Raw genomic sequence first — 18,836 nt, 5'->3', positions numbered from 1 at the left:
CTCCCACATCTCCTCTGTCCATGCAGTATGTCCATTATCTAACCCCCCATCAGCCAGTCTTCAGTCTATATAGTGCTTCCCTTCTCCCACCATCTCCTCTGTCCATGCAGCATGTCCATTATCTAACCCTCCATCACCCAGTCTTCAGTCTATATAGTGCTCCCTTTCTCCCACCATCTCCTCTGTCCATACAGCATGTCCATTGTTCAACCCTCACCTCCCAGTCTTCAGTCTATATAGTGCTCTCCTTCCCCCACCATCTCCTCTGACCATGCAGCATGTCCATTATCCAACTCTCATCACCCAGTCTTCAGTCTATATAGTGCTCTCCTTCTCCCACCATCTCCTCTGTCCATGCAGCATGTCCATTATCTAACCCGCATCACCCAGTCTTCAGACTATATAGTGCTCTCCTTCTCCCACCATCTCCTCTGTCCATGCAGCATATCCATTATCTAACCCCATCACCCAGTTTTCAGTCTATATAGTGCTCTCCTTCTCCCACCATCTCCTCTGTCCATGCAGCATGTCCGTTCTCTAACCTCATCACCCAGGCTATATAGTGCTCTCCTTCTCCCACCATCTCCTCTGTCCATGCAGCATGTCCATTATCTAACCCCATCACCCAGTCTTCAGTCTATATAGTGCTCCCCTTCTCCCACCATCTCCTCTGTCCATGCAGCATGTCCATTATCCAACTCTCATCACCCAGTCTTCAGTCTATATAGTGCTCTCCTTCTCCCACCATCTCCTCTGTCCATGCAGCATGTCCATTCTCTAACCTCATCACCCAGTCTTCAGTCTATATAGTGCTCCCCTTCTCCCACCATCTCCTCTGTCCATGCAGCATGTCCATTATCTAACCCGCATCACCCAGTCTATAACGTACTCCCCTTCTCCCACCATCTCCTCTGTCCATACAGAACGTCCATTATCTAACCCCCATCACCCGGTCTTCAGGCTATATAGTACTCTCCTTCTTCCACCATCTCCTCTGTCCATGCAACATGTCCATTATCTAACCCTCATCACCCAGTCTTCAGTCTATATAGTGCTTCCCTTCTCCCACATCTCCTCTGTCCATGCAGTATGTCCATTATCTAACCCCCCATCACCCAGTCTTCAGTCTATATAGTGCTTCCCTTCTCCCACCATCTCCTCTGTCCATGCAGCATGTCCATTATCTAACCCTCCATCACCCAGTCTTCAGTCTATATAGTGCTCCCCTTCTCCCACCATCTCCTCTGTCCATACAGCATGTCCATTATTCAACCCTCACCTCCCAATCTTCAGTCTATATAGTGCTCTCCTTCTCCAACCATCTCCTCTGTCCATGCAGCATGTCCATTATCTAACCCGCATCACCCAGTCTTCAGACTATATAGTGCTCTCCTTCTCCCACCATCTCCTCTGTCCATGCAGCATGTCCATTATCTAACCCCATCGCCCAGTTTTCAGTCTAAATAGTGCTCTCCTTCTCCCACCATCTCCTCTGTCCATGCAGCATGTCCATTATCTAACCCTCATCACCCAGGCTATATAGTGCTCCCCTTCTCCCACCATCTCCTCTGTCCATGCAGCATGTCCATTATCTAACCCCATCATCCAGTCTTCAGTCTATATAGTGCTCCCCTTCTCCCACCATCTCCTCTGTCCATGCAGCATGTCCATTATCTAACCCGCATCACCCAGTCTTCAGTCTATATAGTGCTCTCCTTCTCCCACCATCTCCTCTGTCCATACAGAATGTCCATTATCTAACCCTCATCACCCAGTCTTCAGTCTATATAGTACTCCCCTTCTCCCACCATCTCCTCTGTCCATGTAGCATGTCCATTATCTAACCCCCATCACCAAGTCTTCAGTCTATATAGTGCTCCCCTTCTCCCACCATCTCCTCTGTCCATGCAACATGTCCAATATCTAACCCCATCACCCAGTCTATATAGTGCTCCCCTTCTCCTACTCCCACCATCTCCTCTGTCCATTATCTAACCCCCCATCACCCAGTCTTCAGTCTATATAGTGCTCTCCTTCTCCCACCATCTCCTCTGTCCATGCAGCATGTCCATTCTCTAACCTCATCACCCAGGCTATATAGTGCTCTCCTTCTCCCACCATCTCCTCTGTCCATGCAGCATGTCCATTATCTAACCCCATCACCCAGTCTTCAGTTTATATAGTGCTCCCCTTCTCCCACCATCTCCTCTGTCCATGCAGCATGTCCATTATCCAACTCTCATCACCCAGTCTTCAGTCTATATAGTGCTCTCCTTCTCCCACCATCTCCTCTGTCCATGCAGCATGTCCATTCTCTAACCTCATCACCCAGGCTATATAGTGCTCTCCTTCTCCCACCATCTCCTCTGTCCATGCAGCATGTCCATTATCTAACCCCATCACCCAGTCTTCAGTCTATATAGTGCTCCCCTTCTCCCACCATCTCCTCTGTCCATGCAGTATGTCCATTATCTAACCCTCATCACCCAGTCTTCAGTCAATATAGTGCTCTCCTTCTCCCACCATCTCATCTGTCCATGCAGCATGTCCATTATTTAACCCCATCACCCAGTCTTCAGTCTATATAGTGCTCCCCTTCTCCCACCATCTCCTCTGTCCATGCAGCATGTCCATTATCTAACCCTCATCACCCAGTCTTCAGTCTATATAGTGCTCTCCTTCTCCTACCATCTCCTCTGTCCATGCAGCATGTCCATTATCTAAACCCATCACCCAGTCTTCAGGCTATATAGTGCTCCCCTTCTCCCACCATCTCCTCTGTCCATGCAGCATGTCCATTATCTAACCCCATCACCCAGTCTTCAGTCTATATAGTGCTCTCCTTCTCCCACCATCTCCTCTGTCCATGCAGCATGTCCATTATCTAACCCCATCACCCAGTCTTCAGTCTATATAGTGCTCTCCTTCTCCCACCATCTCCTCTGTCCATGCAGCATGTCCATTATCTAACCACATCACCCAGTCTTCAGTCTATATAGTGCTCTCCTCCCACCATCTCCTCTGTCCATGCAGCATGTCCATTATCTAACCCCATCACCCAGTCTTCAGTCTATATAGTGCTCTTCTTCTCCCACCATCTCCTTTGTCCATGCAGCATGTCCATTATCTAACCCTCATCGCCCAGGCTATATAGTGCTCCCCTTCTCCCACCATCTCCTCTGTCCATGCAGCATGTCCATTATCTAACCCCATCATCCAGCCTTCAGTCTATATAGTGCTCCCCTTCTCCCACCATCTCCTCTGTCCATGCAGCATGTCCATTATCTAACCCGCATCACCCAGTCTTCAGTCTATATAGTGCTCCCCTTCTCCCACCATCTCCTCTGTCCATGCAGCATGTCCATTATCTAACCCCATCACCCAGTCTATAACGTACTCCCCTTCTCCCACCATCTCCTCTGTCCATACAGAACGTCCATTATCTAACCCCCATCACCCAGTCTTCAGGCTATAAAGTACTCTCCTTCTTCCACCATCTCCTCTGTCCATGCAACATGTCCATTATCTAACCCCCCATCACCCAGTCTTCAGACTATATAGTGCTTCCCTTCTCCCACATCTCCTCTGTCCATGCAGTATGTCCATTATCTAACCCCCCATCACCCAGTCTTCAGTCTATATAGTGCTTCCCTTCTCCCACCATCTCCTCTGTCCATGCAGCATGTCCATTATCTAACCCTCCATCACCCAGTCTTCAGTCTATATAGTGCTCCCTTTCTCCCACCATCTCCTCTGTCCATACAGCATGTCCATTATTCAACCCTCACCTCCCAGTCTTCAGTCTATATAGTGCTCTCCTTCCCCCACCATCTCCTCTGTCCATGCAGCATGTCCATTATCCAACTCTCATCACCCAGTCTTCAGTCTATATAGTGCTCTCCTTCTCCCACCATCTCCTCTGTCCATGCAGCATGTCCATTATCTACCCCGCATCACCCAGTCTTCAGACTATATAGTGCTCTCATTCTCCCACCATCTCCTCTGTCCATGCAGCATGTCCATTATCTAACCCCATCACCCAGTCTTCAGTCTATATAGTGCTCTCCTTCTCCGTTCATCTCCTCTGTCCATGCAGCATGTCCATTATCTAACCCACATCACCCAGGCTATATAGTGCTCCCCTTCTCCCACCATCTCCTCTGTCCAATCAGCATGTCCATTATCTAACCCCCATCACCCAGTTTTCAGTCTATATAGTGCTCTCCTTCTCCCACCATCTCCTCTGTCCATGCAGCATGTCCATTCTCTAACCTCATCACCCAGGCTATATAGTGCTCTCCTTCTCCCACCATCTCCTCTCTCCATGCAGCATGTCCATTATCTAACCCCGATCACCCAGTCTTCAGTCTATATAGTGCTCCCCTTCTCCCACCATCTCCTCTGTCCATGCAGCATGTCCATTCTCTAACCTCATCACCCAGTCTTCAGTCTATATAGTGCTCCCCTTCTCCCACCATCTCCTCTGTCCATGCAGCATGTCCATTATCTAACCCGCATCACCCAGTCTATAACGTACTCCCCTTCTCCCACCATCTCCTCTGTCCATACAGAACGTCCATTATCTAACCCCCATCACCCGGTCTTCAGGCTATATAGTACTCTCCTTCTTCCACCATCTCCTCTGTCCATGCAACATGTCCATTATCTAACCCCCATCACCCAGTATTCAGTCTATATAGTGCTTCCCTTCTCCCACATCTCCTCTGTCCATGCAGTATGTCCATTATCTAACCCCCCATCACCCAGTCTTCAGTCTATATAGTGCTTCCCTTCTCCCACCATCTCCTCTGTCCATGCAGCATGTCCATTATCTAACCCTCCATCACCCAGTCTTCAGTCTATATAGTGCTCCCCTTCTCCCACCATCTCCTCTGTCCATACAGCATGTCCATTATTCAACCCTCACCTCCCAGTCTTCAGTCTATATAGTGCTCTCCTTCTCCAACCATCTCCTCTGTCCATGCAGCATGTCCATTATCTAACCCGCATCACCCAGTCTTCAGACTATATAGTGCTCTCCTTCTCCCACCATCTCCTCTGTCCATGCAGCATGTCCATTATCTAACCCCATCACCCAGGCTATATAGTGCTCCCTTCTCTCCCACCATCTCCTCTGTCCATGCAGCATGTCCATTATCTAACCCCATCATCCAGTCTTCAGTCTATATAGTGCTCCCCTTCTCCCACCATCTCCTCTGTCCATGCAGCATGTCCATTATCTAACCCGCATCACCCAGTCTTCAGTCTATATAGTGCTCTCCTTCTCCCACCATCTCCTCTGTCCATACAGCATGTCCATTATCTAACCCTCATCACCCAGTCTTCAGTCTATATAGTACTCCCCTTTCACACCATCTCCTCTGTCCATGTAGCATGTCCATTATCTAACCCCAATCACCAAGTCTTCAGTCTATATAGTGCTCCCCTTCTCCCACCATCTCCTCTGTCCATGCAACATGTCCAATATCTAACCCCATCACCCAGTCTATATAGTGCTCCCCTTCTCCTACTCCCACCATCTCCTCTGTCCATTATCTAACCCCCCATCACCCAGTCTTCAGTCTATATAGTGCTCTCCTTCTCCCACCATCTCCTCTGTCCATGCAGCATGTCCATTCTCTAACCTCATCACCCAGGCTATATAGTGCTCTCCTTCTCCCACCATCTCCTCTGTCCATGCAGCATGTCCATTATCTAACCCCATCACCCAGTCTTCAGTCTATATAGTGCTCCCCTTCTCCCACCATCTCCTCTGTCCATGCAGCATGTCCATTATCCAACTCTCATCACCCAGTCTTCAGTCTATATAGTGCTCTCCTTCTCCCACCATCTCCTCTGTCCATGCAGCATGTCCATTCTCTAACCTCATCACCCAGGCTATATAGTGCTCTCCTTCTCCCACCATCTCCTCTGTCCATGCAGCATGTCCATTATCTAACCCCATCACCCAGTCTTCAGTCTATATAGTGCTCCCCTTCTCCCACCATCTCCTCTGTCCATGCAGTATGTCCATTATCTAACCCTCATCACCCAGTCTTCAGTCAATATAGTGCTCTCCTTCTCCCACCATCTCATCTGTCCATGCAGCATGTCCATTATTTAACCCCATCACCCAGTCTTCAGTCTATATAGTGCTCCCCTTCTCCCACCATCTCCTCTGTCCATGCAGCATGTCCATTATCTAACCCTCATCACCCAGTCTTCAGTCTATATAGTGCTCTCCTTCTCCCACCATCTCCTCTGTCCATGCAGCATGTCCATTATCTAAACCCATCACCCAGTCTTCAGGCTATATAGTGCTCCCCTTCTCCCACCATCTCCTCTGTCCATGCAGCATGTCCATTATCTAACCCCATCACCCAGTCTTCAGTCTATATAGTGCTCTCCTCCCACCATCTCCTCTGTCCATGCAGCATGTCCATTATCTAACCCCATCACCCAGTCTTCAGTCTATATAGTGCTCCCCTTCTCCCACCATCTCCTCTGTCCATGCAGCATGTCCATTATCTAACCCTCATCACCCAGTCTTCAGTCTATATAGTGCTCTCCTTCTCCCACCATCTCCTCTGTCCATGCAGCATGTCCATTATCTAACCCCATCACCCAGTCTTCAGTCTATATAGTGCTCTTCTTCTCCCACCATCTCCTTTGTCCATGCAGCATGTCCATTATCTAACCCTCATCGCCCAGGCTATATAGTGCTCCCCTTCTCCCACCATCTCCTCTGTCCATGCAGCATGTCCATTATCTAACCCCATCATCCAGCCTTCAGTCTATATAGTGCTCCCCTTCTCCCACCATCTCCTCTGTCCATGCAGCATGTCCATTATCTAACCCGCATCACCCAGTCTTCAGTCTATATAGTGCTCCCCTTCTCCCACCATCTCCTCTGTCCATGCAGCATGTCCATTATCTAACCCCATCACCCAGTCTATAACGTACTCCCCTTCTCCCACCATCTCCTCTGTCCATACAGAACGTCCATTATCTAACCCCCATCACCCAGTCTTCAGGCTATATAGTACTCTCCTTCTTCCACCATCTCCTCTGTCCATGCAACATGTCCATTATCTAACCCCCATCACCCAGTCTTCAGTCTATATAGTACTCCCCTTCTTCCACCATCTCCTCAGTCCATGCAGCATGTCCATTATCTAACCCCCATCACCCAGTCTTCAGACTATATAGTGCTCTCCTTCTCCCACCATCTCCTCTGTCCATACAGCATGTCCATTATCTAACCCGCATCACCCAGTCTTCAGACTATATAGTGCTCTCCTTCTCCCACCATCTCCTCTGTCCATACAGCATGTCCATTATCTAACCCTCATCACCCAGTCTTCAGTCTATATAGTGCTCCCCTTCTCCCACCATCTCCTCTGTCCATGCAGCATGTCCATTATCTAACCCCATCACCCAGTCTTCAGTCTATATAGTGCTCCCCTTCTCCCACCATCTCCTCTGTCCATGCAGCATGTCCATTATCTAACCCCCATCACCAAGTCTTCAGGCTATATAGTGCTCCCCTTCTCCCACCATCTCCTCTGTCCATGCAGCATGTCCATTATCTAACCCTCATCACCCAGTCTTCAGGCTATATAGTACTCTCCTTCTCCCACCATCTCCTCTGTCCATGCAACATGTCCATTATCTAACCCTCATCACCCAGGCTATATAGTGCTCCCCTTCTCCCACCATCTCCTCTGTCCATGCAGCATGTCCATTATCTAACCCCCATCACCCAGTCTTCAGTCTACATAGTGCTCCCCTTCTCCTTCTCCCACCATCTCCTCTGTCCATGCAGCATGTCCATTATCTAACCCCCATCACCCAGTCTTCAGTCTATATAGTGCTCCCCTTCTCCCACCATCTCCTCTGTCCATGCAGCAAGTCCATTATCTAACCCTCATCACCCAGTCTTCAGTCTAAATAGTGCTCTCCTTCTCCCACCATCTCCTCTGTCCATGCAGCATGTCCATTATCTAACCCTCATCACCCAGTCTTCAGACTATATAGTGCTCTCCTTCTCCCACCATCTCTTCTGTCCATGCAGCATGTCCATTATCTAACCCGCATCACCCAGTCTTCAGACTATATAGTGCTCTCCTTCTCCCACCATCTCCTCTGTCCATGCAGCATGTCCATTATCTAACCCTCATCACCCAGTCTACAGTCTATATAGTACTCCCTTTCTCCCACCATCTCCTCTGTCCATGCAGCATGTCCATTATCTTAAGGTGCAGAAACACAGGGGGTCATTCAGACCCGTTCGCAAGCAAAGGACGCTCGCAAATGGGTCGATGTTGCCCCACTGCGCATGCGTACGACGGAGGGAGCTCCATCGTGCGCATGCGCGAGACCCGGATAGCGACAGGCTCTCCGACGCTCCGGGTCTCGCACCAAAGGGGGCGTGCTGTCGATGTTGATTGACAGTACGCCCCCTTTGGTGAGCGTGCCGGGGGCGTGGCTGCCAGACGGAGGCGTTCCCATGGGAACGCCTACCGTCTGAGTCCGGCCCCACTGACATCAGTAATGATGTCAGTGGGAGTGATTTTGGGTCTGATAGAGCCAAAATCACTCCTGGGCTTGCGGAAGCGAGACCCTACCACAGGGTCTCGTCGCAAGCCCGATGGTCGCGATGGTCAAAGACCCTGCGGTGGGAGATCATCTTTTTGGCCGCTCGCATAAGCTGTGGGTGGTCACCCACAGCTTTGCGAGTGGCCAGGAGGCCACTCCAAATTTAGCTGGGATGCCCTGATGCAGAGCGAGCGCTCTGGTCAGAGCGTTCAGCTCTGAATCAGGCCCACTGTACGATTTGCTCCATGAACAAAATTGTACTGTGTGTCCCGGGCAGGGGTGTGCACAGTGTCATTAATGACACTGAGCAGAAACACTGAACGAAATAAAGAACGATTTTGTTCAGTGCCGTGACATTATCGTCAGGTTGGACGGGAGGTTCGGGCAATGAACGTTAACTACCAACTACAAACGGGAGCGCGCATTGGCAGTTATCGTTCATCGTTTTGGGGAAAAAACGAAAACGATTTTTGGACGACTGAACGATATCGTTATCAATCGTCCAAATAATCGCTACGTGTGTACGCCCCTTAACCCCCATCAGCCAGCGTTCAGTCTATATAGTGCTCTCCTTCTCCAACTACCACCTTTTCCTCTGTCCTTCTCTCATCTGTCATGACGTCATCCTTTCTCACTCCATGATGCCCCAAACTAGGCCGGCCCTACCACACTCACCGCTGTAGCGCAGCAAGAAGAAAGCTGAGGAGTATTTCCCGACCACTATGAAGCGCGGAATCTGAGGAGACAAGTGATAGAAGATGATTGGCTTGTGCAGTGTTAAAAATAGGCTTCCTGCAGCACCCACAGGATTTCAGAAGGGGCAGGAGGCAGGAAGAGCTCTGTGCACACTGACTGGCTGGCAGCCTCCTAGGTAACACACAAAGAGGGGAAGTACTCATCACCCCCACCCTGGTAACAGGACATCCAGTTCCTAAACATTAAGAAGACACTGCAAACCCCAGGACTTCAACACACCAACTACCCCCACATACATTATATGGTGAGGACAGGACACCCACCACCTCTGCAGTATCACAGGCACAGAATCTACCCACAAACACATATATGGGGAATACAGGCACCCACCACCCCCGACCAAGCACCCACCCCCACATATATGAGGTATATAGGCACCCACCACCCCAGTACCACAGACCCAACACTCACCAACAAACCCATAGCACATATACGGGGAATACATGCACCCACCCCTCAAATATGGGGAAAACAGGCTCCCACCTCCCCAGTACAGCATATAGGGGGAACACAGACACCCACCACCCCAGACCAAGCACCCAACCCCACATATGAGGAATACAGACAACCACCACCCCAGTACCACAGACCCAACACTCACCACCACCCAAGGCAGCCGCCACCCCAGTACCCCATATAGGGGGAATACAGCCACCACCCCAGTACCCCTTATAGGGGGAATACAGGCACCACCCCAGTACCTCATATAGGGGGAATACAGCCACCACCCCATATAGGGGGGAATACAGCCAACACCCCAGTACCTCATATAGGGGGAATACAGCCACCACCCCAGTACCTCATATAGGGGGAATACAGCCACCACCCCAGTACCTCATATAGGGGGAATAAAGGTACCACCCCAGTACCTCATATAGGGGGAATACAGGTACCACCCCAGTACCTCATATAGGGGGAATACAGCCACCACCCGAGTACCTCATATAGGGGGAATACAGGCACCACCCCAGTACCTCATATAGGGGGAATACAGGCACCACCCCAGTACCTCATATAGGGGGAATACAGCCACCACCCCAGTACCCCATATAGGGGGAATACAGCCAGTACCCCAGTACCTCATATAGGGGGAATACAGCCAGTACCCCAGTACCTCATATAGGGGGAATACAGCCAGTACCCCAGTACCTCATATAGGGGGAATACAGCCAGTACCCCAGTACCTCATATAGGGGGAATACAGCCAGTACCCCAGTACCTCATATAGGGGGAATATAGCCAGTACCCCAGTACCTCATATAGGGGGAATACAGCCAGTACCCCAGTACCTCATATAGGGGGAATATAGCCAGTACCCCAGTACCTCATATAGGGGGCATGCAGCCACCACCCCAGTACCCCATATAGGGGGAATACAGCCGGTACCCCATATAAGGGGAATACAGCCGGTACCCCATATAGGGGAAATACAGCCGGTACCCCATATAGGGGGAATACAGCCGGTACCCCATATAGGGGAAATACAGCCGGTACCCCATATAGGGGGAATACAGCCGGTACCCCATATAGGGGGAATACAGCCGGTACCTCATATAGGGGGAATACAGCCGGTACCCCATATAGGGGGAATACAGCCGGTACCCCATATAGGGGGAATACAGCCGGTACCACATATAGGGGGAATACAGCCGGTACCTCATATAGGGGGAATACAGCCGGTACCACATATAGGGGGAATACAGCCGGTACCACATATAGGGGGAATACAGCCGGTACCACATATAGGGGGAATACAGCCGGTACCTCATATAGGGGGAATACAGCCGGTACCCCATATAGGAGGAATACAGCCGGTACCACATATAGGAGGAATACAGCCGGTACCACATATAGGGGGAATACAGCCGGTACCACATATAGGGGGAATACAGCCGGTACCCCATATAGGGGGAATACAGCCGGTACCCCATATAGGGGGAATACAGCCGGCACCACATATAGGGGGAGTACAGCCGGCACCACATATAGGGGGAGTACAGCCGGCACCCCATATAGGGGGAGTACAGCCGGCACCCCATATAGGGGGAATACAGCCGGTACCCCATATAGGGGGAATACAGCCGGTACCCCATATAGGAGGAATACAGCCGGTACCCCATATAGGAGGAATACAGCCGGTACCACATATAGGGGGGAGTACAGCCGGCACCACATATAGGGGGAATACAGCCGGCACCCCATATAGGGGGAATACAGCCGGCACCACATATAGGGGGAATACAGCCGGCACCCCATATAGGGGGAATACAGCCGGCACCCCATATAGGGGGAATACAGCCGGCACCCCATATAGGGGGAATACAGCCGGTACCCCATATAGGGGGAATACAGCCGGTACCCCATATAGGGGGAATACAGCCGGCACCTCATATAGGGGGAATACAGCCGGCACCATATATAGGGGGAATACAGCCGGCACCACATATAGGGGGAATACAGCCGGCACCCCATATAGGGGGAATACAGCCGGTACCCCATATAGGGGGAGTACAGCCGGTACCTCATATAGGAGGAATACAGCCGGTACCCCATATAGGGGGAATACAGCCGGTACCCCATATAGGGGAAATACAGCCGGTACCACATATAGGAGGAAGTACAGCCGGTACCACATATAGGGGGAATACAGCCGGTACCCCATATAGGGGGAATACAGCCGGTACCCCATATAGGGGGAATACAGCCGGTACCACATATAGGGGGAATACAGCCACCACCCCATATAGGGGGAATACAGCCACCACCCCATATAGGGGGAATACAGCCGGTACCACATATAGGGGGAATACAGCCGGTACCCCATATAGGGGGAATACAGCCGGTACCACATATAGGGGGAATACAGCCGGTACCACATATAGGGGGAATACAGCCGGTACCCCATATAGGGGGAATACAGCCACCACCCCATATAGGGGGAATACAGCCGGTACCTCATATAGGGGGAGTACAGCCGGTACCCCATATAGGGGGAATACAGCCGGTACCACATATAGGGGGAGTACAGCCGGTACCCCATATAGGGGGAATACAGCCGGTACCACATATAGGGGGAATACAGCCGGTACCCCATATAGGGGGAATACAGCCGGTACCACATATAGGGGGAATACAGCCGGTACCCCATATAGGGGGAATACAGCCGGTACCCCATATAGGGGAAATACAGCCGGTACCACATATAGGGGGAAGTACAGCCGGCACCACATATAGGGGGAATACAGCCGGCACCACATATAGGGGGAATACAGCCGGTACCACATATAGGGGGAATACAGCCGGTACCACATATAGGGGGAATACAGCCACCACCCCATATAGGGGGAATACAGCCACCACCCCATATAGGGGGAATACAGCCGGTACCACATATAGGGGGAATACAGCCGGTACCACATATAGGGGGAATACAGCCGGTACCTCATATAGGAGGAATACAGCCGGTACCCCATATAGGGGGAATACAGCCGGTACCCCATATAGGGGAAATACAGCCGGTACCACATATAGGGGGAAGTACAGCCGGTACCACATATAGGGGGAATACAGCCGGTACCCCATATAGGGGGAATACAGCCGGTACCCCATATAGGGGGAATACAGCCGGTACCCCATATAGGGGGAATACAGCCGGTACCACATATAGGGGGAATACAGCCGGTACCACATATAGGGGGAATACAGCCACCACCCCATATAGGGGGAATACAGCCGGTACCACATATAGGGGGAATACAGCCGGTACCCCATATAGGGGGAATACAGCCGGTACCACATATAGGGGGAATACAGCGGGTACCACATATAGGGGGAATACAGCCGGTACCCCATATAGAGGGAATACAGCCACCACCCCATATAGGGGGAATACAGCCGGTACCTCATATAGGGGGAGTACAGCCGGTACCCCATATAGGGGGAATACAGCCGGTACCACATATAGGGGGAGTACAGCCGGTACCACATATAGGGGGAATACAGCCGGTACCCCATATAGGGGGAATACAGCCACCACCACATATAGGGGGAATACAGCCGGTACCTCATATAGGGGGAGTACAGCCGGTACCCCATATAGGGGGAATACAGCCGGTACCACATATAGGGGGAGTACAGCCGGTACCACATATAGGGGGAATACAGCCGGTACCCCATATAGGGGGAATACAGCCACCACCCCATATAGGGGGAATACAGCCGGTACCTCATATAGGGGGAGTACAGCCGGTACCCCATATAGGGGGAATACAGCCGGTACCACATATAGGGGGAGTACAGCCGGTACCCCATATAGGGGGAATACAGCCGGTACCCCATATAGGGGGAATACAGCCGGTACCCCATATAGGGGGAATACAGCCGGTACCACATATAGGGGGTATACAGCCGGTACCCCATATAGGGGAAATACAGCCGGTACCCCATATAGGGGAAATACAGCCGGTACCACATATAGGGGGAAGTACAGCCGGTACCACATATAGGGGGAATACAGCCGGCACCACATATAGGGGGAATACAGCCGGCACCACATATAGGGGGAATACAGCCGGTACCACATATAGGGGGAATACAGCCGGTACCCCATATAGGGGAAATACAGCCGGTACCACATATAGGGGGAAGTACAGCCGGTACCACATATAGGGGGAATACAGCCGGTACCCCATATAGGGGGAATACAGCCGGTACCCCATATAGGGGGAATACAGCCGGTACCACATATAGGGGGAATACAGCCGGTACCACATATAGGGGGAATACAGCCACCACCCCATATAGGGGGAATACAGCCGGTACCACATATAGGGGGAATACAGCCGGTACCCCATATAGGGGGAATACAGCCGGTACCACATATAGGGGGGAATACAGCCGGTACCACATATAGGGGGAATACAGCCGGTACCCCATATAGAGGGAATACAGCCACCACCCCATATAGGGGGAATACAGCCGGTACCTCATATAGGGGGAGTACAGCCGGTACCCCATATAGGGGGAATACAGCCGGTACCACATATAGGGGGAGTACAGCCGGTACCACATATAGGGGGAATACAGCCGGTACCCCATATAGGGGGAATACAGCCACCACCACATATAGGGGGAATACAGCCGGTACCTCATATAGGGGGAGTACAGCCGGTACCCCATATAGGGGGAATACAGCCGGTACCACATATAGGGGGAGTACAGCCGGTACCACATATAGGGGGAATACAGCCGGTACCCCATATAGGGGGAATACAGCCACCACCCCATATAGGGGGAATACAGCCGGTACCTCATATAGGGGGAGTACAGCCGGTACCACATATAGGGGGAGTACAGCCGGTACCACATATAGGGGGAGTACAGCCGGTACCCCATATAGGGGGAATACAGCCACCACCCCATATAGGGGGAATACAGCCGGTACCTCATATAGGGGGAGTACAGCCGGTACCTCATATAGGGGGAGTACAGCCGGTACCCCATATAGGAGGAATACAGCCGGTACCCCATATAGGGGGAATACAGCCGGTACCACATATAGGGGGAGTACAGCCGGCACCACATATAGGGGGAGTACAGCCGGCACCCCATATAGGGGGGAGTACAGCCGGCACCCCATATAGGGGGAATACAGCCGGTACCCCATATAGGGGGGAATACAGCCGGTACCCCATATAGGAGGAATACAGCCGGTACCCCATATAGGAGGAATACAGCCGGTACCACATATAGGGGGGGAGTACAGCCGGTACCCCATATAGGGGGAATACAGCCGGCACCCCATATAGGGGGAATACAGCCGGCACCACATATAGGGGGAATACAGCCGGCACCCCATATAGGGGGAATACAGCCGGCACCCCATATAGGGGGAATACAGCCGGTACCCCATATAGGGGGAATACAGCCGGTACCCCATATAGGGGGAATACAGCCGGCACCTCATATAGGGGGAATACAGCCGGTACCACATATAGGGGGAATACAGCCGGCACCACATATAGGGGGAATACAGCCGGCACCCCATATAGGGGGAATACAGCCGGTACCCCATATAGGGGGAGTACAGCCGGTACCTCATATAGGAGGAATACAGCCGGTACCCCATATAGGGGGAATACAGCCGGTACCCCATATAGGGGAAATACAGCCGGTACCACATATAGGGGGAAGTACAGCCGGTACCACATATAGGGGGAATACAGCCGGTACCCCATATAGGGGGAATACAGCCGGTACCCCATATAGGGGGAATACAGCCGGTACCACATATAGGGGGAATACAGCCGGTACCACATATAGGGGGAATACAGCCACCACCCCATATAGGGGGAATACAGCCACCACCCCATATAGGGGGAATACAGCCGGTACCACATATAGGGGGAATACAGCCGGTACCCCATATAGGGGGAATACAGCCGGTACCACATATAGGGGGAATACAGCCGGTACCACATATAGGGGGAATACAGCCGGTACCCCATATAGGGGGAATACAGCCACCACCCCATATAGGGGGAATACAGCCGGTACCTCATATAGGGGGAGTACAGCCGGTACCCCATATAGGGGGAATACAGCCGGTACCACATATAGGGGGAAGTACAGCCGGTACCACATATAGGGGGAATACAGCCGGCACCACATATAGGGGGAATACAGCCGGTACCACATATAGGGGGAATACAGCCGGCACCACATATAGGGGGAATACAGCCGGTACCACATATAGGGGGAATACAGCCGGTACCACATATAGGGGGAATACAGCCGGCACCTCATATAGGGGGAATACAGCCGGTACCACATATAGGGGGAATACAGCCGGCACCACATATAGGGGGAATACAGCCGGCACCCCATATAGGGGGAATACAGCCGGTACCCCATATAGGGGGAGTACAGCCGGTACCTCATATAGGAGGAATACAGCCGGTACCCCATATAGGGGGAATACAGCCGGTACCCCATATAGGGGAAATACAGCCGGTACCACATATAGGGGGAAGTACAGCCGGTACCACATATAGGGGGAATACAGCCGGTACCCCATATAGGGGGAATACAGCCGGTACCCCATATAGGGGGAATACAGCCGGTACCACATATAGGGGGAATACAGCCGGTACCACATATAGGGGGAATACAGCCACCACCCCATATAGGGGGAATACAGCCACCACCCCATATAGGGGGAATACAGCCGGTACCACATATAGGGGGAATACAGCCGGTACCCCATATAGGGGGAATACAGCCGGTACCACATATAGGGGGAATACAGCCGGTACCACATATAGGGGGAATACAGCCGGTACCCCATATAGGGGGAATACAGCCACCACCCCATATAGGGGGAATACAGCCGGTACCTCATATAGGGGGAGTACAGCCGGTACCCCATATAGGGGGAATACAGCCGGTACCACATATAGGGGGAAGTACAGCCGGTACCACATATAGGGGGAATACAGCCGGCACCACATATAGGGGGAATACAGCCGGTACCACATATAGGGGGAATACAGCCGGCACCACATATAGGGGGAATACAGCCGGTACCACATATAGGGGGAATACAGCCGGTACCACATATAGGGGGAATACAGCCACCACCCCATATAGGGGGAATACAGCCGGTACCACATATAGGGGGAATACAGCCGGTACCACATATAGGGGGAATACAGCCGGTACCACATATAGGGGGAATACAGCCGGTACCACATATAGGGGGAATACAGCCACCACCCCATATAGGGGGAATACAGCCACCACCCCATATAGGGGGAATACAGCCGGTACCACATATAGGGGGAATACAGCCGGTACCACATATAGGGGGAATACAGCCGGTACCTCATATAGGAGGAATACAGCCGGTACCCCATATAGGGGGAATACAGCCGGTACCCCATATAGGGGAAATACAGCCGGTACCACATATAGGGGGAAGTACAGCCGGTACCACATATAGGGGGAATACAGCCGGTACCCCATATAGGGGGAATACAGCCGGTACCCCATATAGGGGGAATACAGCCGGTACCACATATAGGGGGAATACAGCCGGTACCACATATAGGGGGAATACAGCCGGTACCACATATAGGGGGAATACAGCCGGTACCACATATAGGGGGAATACAGCCGGCACCACATATAGGGGGAATACAGCCGGTACCACATATAGGGGGAATACAGCCGGTACCACATATAGGGGGAATACAGCCACCACCCCATATAGGGGGAATACAGCCACCACCCCATATAGGGGGAATACAGCCGGTACCACATATAGGGGGAATACAGCCGGTACCACATATAGGGGGAATACAGCCGGTACCTCATATAGGAGGAATACAGCCGGTACCCCATATAGGGGGAATACAGCCGGTACCCCATATAGGGGAAATACAGCCGGTACCACATATAGGGGGAAGTACAGCCGGTACCACATATAGGGGGAATACAGCCGGTACCCCATATAGGGGGAATACAGCCGGTACCCCATATAGGGGGAATACAGCCGGTACCACATATAGGGGGAATACAGCCGGTACCACATATAGGGGGAATACAGCCACCACCCCATATAGGGGGAATACAGCCGGTACCCCATATAGGGGGAATACAGCCGGTACCTCATATAGGGGGAGTACAGCCGGTACCCCATATAGGGGGAATACAGCCGGTACCACATATAGGGGGAGTACAGCCGGTACCACATATAGGGGGAATACAGCCGGTACCACATATAGGGGGAGTACAGCCGGTACCACATATAGGGGGAATACAGCCGGTACCTCATATAGGGGGAATACAGCCGGTACCTCATATAGGGGGAGTACAGCCGGTACCACATATAGGGGGAGTACAGCCGGTACCACATATAGGGGGAGTACAGCCGGTACCCCATATAGGGGGAATACAGCCACCACCCCATATAGGGGGAATACAGCCGGTACCTCATATAGGGGGAGTACAGCCGGTACCACATATAGGGGGAGTACAGCCGGTACCACATATAGGGGGAGTACAGCCGGTACCACATATAGGGGGAGTACAGCCGGTACCCCATATAGGGGGAATACAGCCACCACCCCATATAGGGGGAATACAGCCGGTACCTCATATAGGGGGAGTACAGCCGGTACCATATATATGAGAGAAGCCAGCACAGAGAGGAGCCATTACCAGTGATTATTAGGAGCCCGGGGGTCCCGGAGTCTCTCAGCTCCTGTAACATAGCGGCGGCCGCTGTTCTGTCATAACCTTACACGTTCCGCGAGCATAGACACAGGAGTACAAAGATGGCCGCTCTTCCCTCACCGCCATCTTACTGCACCCACCAGCTGCGGCGGCCATTTTCTTGTAGCGCTATATGATGCTGATCCCGAGTAACAATGGCGGCTGTGATGGAGACAGGAGAGGAGAAGAAACGTGCCCCTCTAGTGCCT

General features: G+C 51.9%; 1 protein-coding gene across 1 annotated transcript in view; it reads right to left on the bottom strand.

Annotated features, from left to right (window-relative positions):
- ELP5 (elongator acetyltransferase complex subunit 5) overlaps positions 1 to 18,718 on the bottom strand; it is a gene marked incomplete at its 3' end in the record, with an annotated part of 230,252 nt that extends 211,534 nt beyond the window's left edge. The window contains exons 1-2 of the mRNA XM_088465637.1: positions 18,574 to 18,718; positions 9,274 to 9,334 (exon numbers count right to left, since the gene is read on the bottom strand). Coding sequence (XP_088321763.1) covers positions 9,274 to 9,334; positions 18,574 to 18,625 — 113 coding nt within the window. The remainder of the gene's footprint in view (positions 1 to 9,273; positions 9,335 to 18,573) is intronic.
- Between the last annotated feature and the right edge of the window lie 118 nt (positions 18,719 to 18,836).

This window comes from Taudactylus pleione, unplaced genomic scaffold, assembly GCF_031769625.1.
Source record: "Taudactylus pleione unplaced genomic scaffold, aTauple2 ptg002067l, whole genome shotgun sequence".
Classification (NCBI taxonomy): Eukaryota; Metazoa; Chordata; class Amphibia; order Anura; family Myobatrachidae; genus Taudactylus; species Taudactylus pleione.
Note: the sequence above shows the minus strand (reverse complement) of the source record. Positions and strands in the feature narration are given on the sequence as shown.